General features: G+C 41.6%; 1 protein-coding gene across 2 annotated transcripts in view; it reads right to left on the bottom strand.

The window, feature by feature from the left end:
- The window catches only part of SATB1 (SATB homeobox 1), a 93,172-nt gene extending 83,329 nt beyond the window's left edge, over positions 1-9,843 (bottom strand). Inside the window, exon 1 of one of the 2 annotated variants that reach the window (XM_066991880.1) lies at positions 9,709-9,843. Coding sequence is in view for 1 of the 2 variants with exons in the window: in XM_066991881.1 (XP_066847982.1) it covers positions 9,709-9,712 (4 nt within the window). In the remaining variant the exon portion in view is untranslated. The remainder of the gene's footprint in view (positions 1-9,708) is intronic. The other variant, XM_066991881.1, reaches the window with a different exon arrangement.
- Positions 9,844-9,927: the final 84 nt, after the last annotated feature.

Raw genomic sequence — 9,927 nt, forward strand, 5'->3', positions numbered from 1 at the left:
TGGAAAAGCTCCCTGCACCACGTCCAAAAATGCTTCAAATGTGGGTGGAGCCAGGTGAAGAAATGCTCCAAATTTTTGCAGTCACAGAAAAAGCATGTTCAAATCACCTTATCCCTGTGTTTCTGAAACACACGACACTTTCGAATACAAGAATCCCCCAGTAAGCCACCAGGAAGGAACTACACAAAAAAACTGTCAACTCACGTCCAAGCACATGCATCAAGCTCTTTTAGAATGTTCTATGTAAAAAAAAAAAAAAAAAAAAGAGAGAGAGAGAGAGAGAGAAAAAATTATATGTAGCTTTTCTTTTACATAATACCAGTTGGTTGTTGCTGTGGGCACGTAGCGAAGGGTTATTGTCTTTTGCTTGATTTAGGCCTGTGAAAATCTTTCCATGACCAAAAGAAATTGTATGCCCAGTCCATACTGAAGTTTTTAATAAAAAGCAGTAAAGCAATCTGTTTCATTGTCAAAGGATTGAAAGAAATTTAATTAATGCCTTCGGAGGGAACGCCTGTATAAGTATCACAATCACAAGAATGTGTGCATATGCATATATGAATACATATGCACAGCCATAGTCTACTCTGTTGCTTTCATGTCGTAACACTATAGGCCATGAGCAGCTGAAGGCAGAAGTGAACTCATACAATTTAAAATATCACGCTGACACAATTTTAAGGTTAAATGACGCTGTGTAGTTTATGAGAAGTTTAAGTGCTATCATCACAGGATAATTTGGCCCTAGAAAAGTAAGGCGGTATAGAAATGCCAACAGACAAACAAATTAAAAATAGTAAGTTAGAAACAGGGGAAAATGAGTTTATGCCACACTAACAGAAACAAAAAGAAACAACAACAACAACAACAAAAACAACCCCCCAAAAGAAAAAAACCACAAAGATGCATGAAAAGCAGTATGCTATGTTAGATGTTTATCTATACATAAGAGACAGGTGTCACAAAAACAAAACAAAAAAATCATGAAGCTAAAGAGAAACTTTAACTCACCAGTTTCCATCTGTTATATCTGAATTCATGCATAATTGATTATCCATGACTGGTAAGTTCTTTTTTTTCACTAGCCTAACACAGTTTTCTAAACATTATGTGTTAAATCACCACCAAAGTAAAGGGTGTTTGAGAAACCGTAAGGGCAGAATAAAAATTTTTTAATGAAAAATAACATGTCAGTTAATAATAGAGCTGACCTATGTTTAAGAGAGAAATTTTAATCATGTGCATATTAAATATTAATAACCTATTCTGTTATTGTTATAATAAGGTTAAGTAAGCTTCTCCATGCTTAAGGAAAGAGAAAAAGTAGGAATATGTAACAGTGAAAAAAAGCGCTGAGAAGCAGAGACATAAGGAAAATGTGTCAACAATAAACAAGAGGAAATGAGAAAGAAGGAAAAGATGAAGGTGGAAACTAATCTCTATGTGTCATTATGACTGCCAGAGTACTGGCAAAGAAGCAGCATCCTTTTATTTCAATTTTAATCATTTCTGAATTTTAATACCCTGCTCCTTTTGTAATTCTCCTGGCATTCCCTATATGCCTCCATCCCAGCCAAAACACCAGTGTAAATTAAATGGCACGCAACCACACCACTGATGTAGCTCTCCCAGTAGAACCAATTGAGTGACCAAAAAGCAGAGAAGGTATGACTACTTTGTGTCCCTGTAGACCACTGGCCAATTAAGTGACTTAATGTTCTTCAATTCCTTTAATTTTGAAAAGAAGGGCAGTGGTTAGGTAACCCAGCAATATAGAGCCATTAAAAAAAAATAAAGCAAGCCAGTAGTAATACAATAATCAGTGACCATCAGGGCCTGGAAAAATGAGTTTGCTCTCACTGGCACTAAGGAGCATCACATGATTATTTAATTACAGCTCTAATTTTTGTCTCGTGGATGGCAACATATCAACAATTAATAGGGCAAATAGAGGAGACTGCATTTTTAAAGAGACAGAACCTATATGAAATACTGTTTAGAAATGCAATTTGTCAGACAGTATAACGTGTCTTAAGGCATATCTTTCATCATGCCACACAAATAAAAAAGTTTTAGCAGTTTAATTTTCTGGCATGGCATCTAGGAAATTCTTCTGGAATCCTTAGAAAATAATAACTGCACCTATGCATAGCCTAATAGTCATTTTAATTGGTAATGCAGAATTCAGTTTCTCATAGGACATGCGATCCAAATAAACTAGTGGAATCACAAGTTTCAAATCCAAAAATGTTATTACATAATTATTACATCCTTTATCTTAAAAAGATGCTAACAAAATCCTACAGGAATGGCCGAAAGGATTATGGTAATCAGCAAGTCAAATGAAGAAGAAAAGAAAGAAAAAGAAACCCAATACAATACAGTCAAGGGGACAGAGATTGATTTTGGTTGACTGATTTCACTGTGAGCTTTTCTTATAGAGTACTGAAATGAGGGGTCCTACTCCAATATTGTGGTGTTCCTGAACAATACTCATACTTAAGAAGCAAAAAAAGCAAAACCTGAAAAAGGACCTGCACCTGATCGATTGGAAAGCTCTGCTCTGAAGGGGTTAGATGCAGTTCCGATTGTGCCCAGTCCTGCAAATAACCAAAGTGCAGAATGGGAATTACGGGCACAACTCAGTGTGTGGAGGAGCACCCTACACACGCTGCACAATTACCAGAATCTGCAAGTATAGCACAAGGAAAACTCTCATGTACCTGATCTTCCTTGCAAACAAACTCCCTATTCCACAGCCGTGCACGGACCAAGTTACGAATTCCAGAGATTTACATTATCCACAACGCATATCAGACAATACTGAATAACTGACACAGGGAAAGCAAGCTCCAAATTTCCTTCAACCATTAAGCTGTACATGTGAAAACCCCACCAAACTACTCTTACTTTTTTTGAATCTTCTGTCTCAATATTCAAGTTAAACATACTTTTTCATTTGATGTTCTATAATCTATCCTTTGAACAAGCAAAGAAATGCTGACTTTCGGCTCTCGCACAGGTAAAAAAAGAAAAAACAAACCAAAACTGCTGTTAAACAACCGTTCAAGTATTACTGTAAAAAGAAAAGCAACGAGAGAAGAAATACTATTACAATGAATGCCCCATTCCTCCTGAAAATTGTCTAAAATTAAGTTGTTTTGATTGAAGACATGAACATTCTGGATTGGAGATCTTAATCTATAATCTTAAAAAGAAAGCTGGCAAGCAAGAGCTTGTATGTAGAAGTATATATCATTCTTTTTATGCACTGGTTACTATACAGATAACATGTCTCACAAAGACTGTAATTAAATGTCTAGTGCAGAAGTAACACTAAAAAGCATTCAGTATTATTATATTACAATGAATCCTTAGAAGCTAAAACTGTCATTTTTAAAGTTTTAAGATGCCTCTAATTATTCTCAAGACTTTATACGTTTATCAAGGAAGCCCACCTATGATGAAAAGCATTAATGATTTAAAGTCATTCTAATACAGCTCTCTACAAAAAAATATTAATTTCATCTTTGATTATAAACATTGTAAAACTCACCCTGAAATTTCTCCTTACTTTTTTTTTTCCCTTTAGTTCCTCTGTGAGTTTTCATGCATGCACAGTCTCGCACGCTCTCTCCACTCCTCTCTGTCTTTTATTTGATGCGTTAAAATTGGGAATACTTAGGGCATATTTAGAATTTTTATTCTGTTTATTGCAAATGTTTTTAATTACAACTAGACATATTCTAAGTAAAGTTACTGCAAAGGAAATACCTTTGTCAAACCTTTGCATGTGGGCTGGAGTTCAGAGCAGCAATTCTTTGTACTTGTGCTGTAAAAATGTTTTCCATTCTGGGACCGGCTTACAAATATAAAGAATTAATATTTCAGTGCTCTATGAAATGTATATATTGCTAATTCCATAGATGGGTAAATAAACCAGAGGCATATTAAAGTCACATTTACAGAGACATTGTGTGCTGCGGCTTCCTCTTCTTTCATATGAAGTTGTGAGTGCTTCGGCACTCACAGGCTCATGACATAAAGGGCTGCAAATGTGCTGTGGTCAGTGCTTTACCAAGACCACACACCTTGTCAGTGTCAGAACTGAAAGCAAGACCTGGACTCCAGACACCGGAAAAGGTTACGAGACAGTCCTCCAGGTATACATGGTCCCAGTGCATCACCACTTATATGGAGCAGCAAGTGGAACAACGCACAAATGATTGCTGCTGGCCAAATAAATCCTGTCAGAGCAGGATCCTGGGAAGATGAGGTGCATTCTAGGTTTAAAGCACCTCCCTCATCTCCTCGGGTCATATCATGTCATAATGTGCCAAGGGAAAGAGATAAAGCAGATAGTGGCTGGGAGTTATGCAAGGCCAACACAGCTGATAGACGTGGCCCATCCTGAAGCTTTGCTCCCAGGTGCAGTTGAGGTGACTGAGGTCCACCTGCACACAAGCAGATTCTTCTGCCCATCCAGCCCGCAGTTCATACCAGAAAAGCAGGAGATGGCTCGAGCTAACTCCTGTGAACCTACAGCTGTGGAAAAGCATTTCTAATGCTGTTTGACAGCAGCCTAAGGACAGGAGCAGGCCCACGCTCCAGTGAGAGGAGGCCTTCTCACAACCTGTGCCAATCCTGGCGTACACCAATGCCCACAGACTCATTGAAAAACTGAGATCAGGGTATATTGGCATTCTAAATGAATAGCAAAAAGGTGACTTGGGCATGAATGCTATATAATAAATGCTAGTGTGTCCCTCAGCCCATCTGAACATCTAACACTGATCCCGTCAAAACCAGAACCGTCAAAACAAAGGTCTACGGACCTCCGCATAGATCCACAAGTGTGCATGAGAGGAAAGTCAGGCCCAGCAAGTTTAAAAACAGATATTTACAATTCAGACGGTGCCTGAGGTATGTAACTATGCTTCACTCCCGTATTTGGCTATTGCTATGCTATTCCTACTATACTATACCAGATTATGCAGATTAAAGGTAGATTACAGTTGGTATAGGGTACAAGGACCAGGTGAGAGCATGTGAACAAGAACAGAACTGGCAAAACCCTGTAAAATTAATCTCTACCTGGATTTATACTTATTGCGAGCATGCAGTGCAGGAACCATTAGAAAGTCAACATTTGCAAAGCAGCAAACAGATATCAATTAAGCAATAAAGTGTCGGTGATAACTGTGGTAAACTTAGATGCCACAGGATGGCAAATGTTAGAAAACACCTACATTTTAGAAGGGACCATTATATCATATCCTTTTTGAAGTAACAGTTACAAATTGTGGTCAGGTACTGTTGACAGTTCGCGATACTAGTACCACTCACATGGGAGCTGGCATATGAACTAACTTAATGCTGAATTTTATAATTTGCAGAATGGTAGAGAAAAATACACTTCATGGGTAAAGATTATTAATGGAACACTCTGGCGGAAAAATTAGGGGTGTTTTCCATAAATTGTGAGTTACAATACCTGCAGTTATCTCCAGTTGAAGAGCCAGCTACTTGCACTCGTTAGTCCAAGATAAAAAGTAACATCAGTGGGGTTTTCTGACATGGACTTTATAAAGTTGCAAAATTTCAGTATAACAAGCAATAAGAACTGTAAGTTACTCTTTAACCATCAAACTGTTTTACTTTTTTTTTTTTTTTTTTTTTTTTTTTTTAGAATCGGTAGCAACTTTGTGACAACTAAAGTTTAAAAAATGCACTTGATTGCATAGTGACAGATTTGCAGAACATTTTTCATCACACACACATATGTGCTTTCAGTTATTAATAAAATGCTTCTGCCCTTAATCTGCCGTTGCCTGAATATACAATTTCAGTGACTTGGATAGACAAATACTGTTAAGGAATTCTGTTTTCCCTGTTTGAGATGCAATTCAAATACACCAAGCAAAACTAAATGCTGTGTCTTTAAAACTGGCTCCTGCATGCCACAGAAAGGAATACTGATTCACTTTTCTATAGAGTTCCCCTTGGAGTGGAATGATAAGGAAACTTTCTTTTCTTCCCCTGCCCTTCTTTTCTTTTTCCCTCATTTCGAACGAGGAAGAGTCAGCTACCCTAGATAACACCACAGGTAGATATTAAAATGGAGACAGCCATTATTTAGTGGCGGCAGGAATATAAATACATGCACCAACCTATAAACCGGTGTTTACTTCAGGAAAGTAAGTCATATTTTTCCTCTGATTGCTGTGCTGTCAGTTTAATGCAGCGTAAATAAACAGTAGGTGCATGATAGCTTTAAGTAGAAAGTGTTCATTCCACAAGAGGAGCAGATTACTGAAGCCTGATGCCTATAATGGCAAAAGCAGAACTCCCATTTTACCTGAAAATATAGCCTCCCGTGCTAAGAGACTTGTGGCTTTTCTATTAAATTAATTTGTCAGAATTCTATGAAAAATATTATGTACTCAAAGAACTTTACCAAAAACATTCATTTCTGTAGCCCTCGACTTGAACCATTTGAAAAAACAAAAGCCAATCACTCCTCTGTAATTTCATCATCCCATTGCTCTAAATGAAAGCTTTATATAATCAACCTAATCTAACAGAAAATAAAATGATATATAGAATTGCCTATACTTTGAGTTATTTTGTTCTTATAAATATATTCCCTGACTGAAAGTAAAAAAATTCCCCTTTGGAAAAAGCAATGATTTCTGAGAAGATTGTATATACACTCTACATCTATTAACATAAATTATAAGAAAGTAAAATGTTCCAGATGTGTTTAAACTGTTGTGGAAGGAAAGTTTGTGGCTTCATTGGATATATATTAAATATATCTAGAGAGAGCAATGGCAGTTATGTACAAGAAGGCAATAAAATGCTTCACTAGTATCTACGTTAAAATAGCGTAGTTCCTAGAAATGTGACCGAAACATTTCATAAGTCATGTTCGCTCCATTTTTAATTCAGAAATCTACTTTAAATATAAATTTTCTATATGATGCAGTCTATTTTATTAATATAGTAATCTCCTTGATTTTTTTTTTCCAAAACACAGCTGGAAACATTAAGGAGGACTTTGAATTTATCCGACAATATCTATATGAAAAAATAAGTTACGAGAAAAGGTGGCATCACTTCCAAAATTGTAGTCGATACAATTAAAAGATTTGTGTTATTATTATTATTATTACTATTTTTCAGGAACACCAGACTTCAGCTGAGCGTCTTCTAAACTGCAGTCGCACCCATTTAAGCCTCTGTCCACCCTGAACCTGCAATGTAGGGCGCGTCGGTGCCCATTCAGGACTTTCCTACTGTGGGGAGGCTTTGTGGCCGCGTCCCCCTGGGACTGGTGGCCGCGGTCAGTGCCGTTGGGCTGCTGGCAGGGCCGCAGGCAGCGCTGGCCGCTCTGCTCTCGCCTGGGAAGCGCAGCAGCAGAAGGCAGGTGCTCATCAGCTGACCCGCGGGGCCTACGCCGCGCACCAGAAGAGGTGCCCTGCTCTCGAACAGATCTGGGGCTTTTGTGGCAGACCCTCTCCGCTCCTCTGTCTGGCAAAGCAGCACGTCCCATCAGCGAGTTACGGACTGACTCTGTCTGCTTTACAGGGCAGCAGGTTCGGATCGGTGCGCGCTGCTAAAATAACAGGAGAGGAGAAACTGGGAGTCACTTTCCTATTTAAACTATTAGCAGCAAAGAATGTAAAAAGGAAACAGCTAGTTTTTCAAAGTGTATGCACAAAAAGGATTCCATTTAAATATTTTTTGTTCCAGTAAACTCTTTTGCATACAAAGGACTTATTTATTACATATTTGAACTTGTGGGAAAAAGGGAAGGAATGCACTGATTCCTGAAATAACTCTGCAGTCTTTTTGGAGACTTCACTTTTCTGTGCTCTTGTTCTACTTAGAACAGTTTTATTCCAGGGACGGAGGAATTCCTTGGGGTCAATTGTTTCTTTTCCACTAACTGTTTGTATTCACGAGTGGGCATACATAGCACGCTAGCCCATGATTTTAATTTTTCTTCTATCGCCTCATGATGTGCGCGTGCTAGCTGTTTAGATGCACGCCTGGAAGTGAACACGTTACATTTTCTGCTTGCTCATTTTGCTACGTACTCTACATTATTACACATTTCTGCGCAAACCATCGCTTCGACCTGAAAAGCAAGGTAATACCAATAACGATCGCAAAGAGAGAATGAATTAGAAAATGAGTGCATGTATAAATGCATTAAAGAGCATATAGGAACACGGGACCGAAAAGAGCACTCTCAAATTCTACAGATAGTGCTGCAGAGTCAGAAGGAGATACAAATCGCAGAGAACACCCTACGTTCACGTCTTTACACTCCTCGCTTACTGTCTCAAGTTGTTTTTGAATAGTGCGCCTGATTTGACACATTTCTATCTGGCGATTGTGCTGAATGCTTGAAGAGATAGTGAAATATCCAAGCATTCCTTGTGCTAACTACAGTTGAAATTTTACACTTATTGTAACCTTTTCTAACAATGTGAGAAAAACAGAGTAAATATATTAAATTTGTTTCACAACAGATGCTTAGGTTGTTAATATTTAAGATGCCTATTCATGCTATTCCTGTCTGCACATTTGTCAAAAATGTAAGCTTGAATGCTAATGTTTGCCAGCAGACAGCAGACAAATATATGAACGCACTATACCAAAATAATAGAGACTAGAAATAATGGACCGCTGCTGACTCACGCCCAGGTAGCACGGACCAGAAGGCAAGGGCACTGCCTGCCCGGGCCCCTTGGAGGCTCTGGATCCGAATTTGTGAATTATTTTCCCAGTCGCGCTGCGCTCACTTGGGCTGACTACGAGCAGCGGAGAGCTTTCGTCATTTTCAGCTCACTCCAGCTTCGGAGAGCTGGTGCGAAGTGTTTCATCAAACTTGCATTTTAGCGAAGTTTCTCTCGCGGTCCCAGAAGCCTGGGGACAGGCAGGGGGCAACTCCGGACCCGGCAGGTGCCTGCCTGGCAGGAGCGCTCCCGGGAGCAGCGAGCGGAGCCGGCGACAAAAGGACGACGGTTTGCGCAAAACCTCGGGGGCCGGCATTGGAGACGGAGGAAAAAAAAAATAATAAAAAAAAATAATAATAAAAAAAGAAAAAATCCCGGAGCACGGCGACGAGCCCCTGGCAGCGCTCCCCGCAGCGCCGGGTGGCCGCGGGGGGGTCCGGGGCGCTCCGCAGCCGCGGCTCGGGGGGCGCCCGGCCCCGCGCAAGCTCCGCGCCCTGCGGCCCCCCCCGTTCCCTCCAGCCCCCCCCCCCGCCACTCCCCCCGACCCGGCGCTTCGCCCCGCTCTCCCCCGCCGTCGGGGCTGCCGCGAGGAGCGCGGGCAAGAAGTTTGCCAAAGTTTCGGGTTTTTTCTTTTTTTTTTTTTTTTTTTTTTTTTTCCTCTCCCCGCTCCTTGCGCCTCGCCGCGGGGGCGGCGGGCAGGGGAGCGGGGCGGGCGGCCGGCAGCTCGCCGGTTGCAGGTGTGTGAAGGCGCCCGTCGGGAGGCTCCGCAGGCTGCAGCGCCGCACGGAGCCCCCCTCGGCCCGCACCCCCGGACCCCCCCACGCCCCGTTCCCCCGCCCTCTCTGCCGGGTGGGCTCCGTAGAGCACCGCGGCGGTGCCCCCGGCGCGGCCCCGTCCCCCGTCCGCCCCCCCCCCCCCCCCGTGCCCGTGGAGCGCCGCCGAAGGAGCGGGAGCGACTCACTCATGGGAGCGCGGCGGGCGAGGCCGGCGACACCTCCGGCTTCCGAGGCGCCGGCGAAGTTAATTGCACTGAAGTTCAAGTTGTCTTTTCACCCATCAGGAGTGGGCGTTTAAAGGAAGGAGAGCGAGGAGGAGGAGGGGGAGGGGGAGGGGGGAGAGTCGCTCTCGCTCTCGCTCGCTCTCGCACACACACACACACGCACACACACACACGGAGGCA

The sequence above is a fragment of the Anser cygnoides genome, chromosome 2 (assembly GCF_040182565.1).
Source record: "Anser cygnoides isolate HZ-2024a breed goose chromosome 2, Taihu_goose_T2T_genome, whole genome shotgun sequence".
NCBI lineage: Eukaryota > Metazoa > Chordata > Aves > Anseriformes > Anatidae > Anser > Anser cygnoides.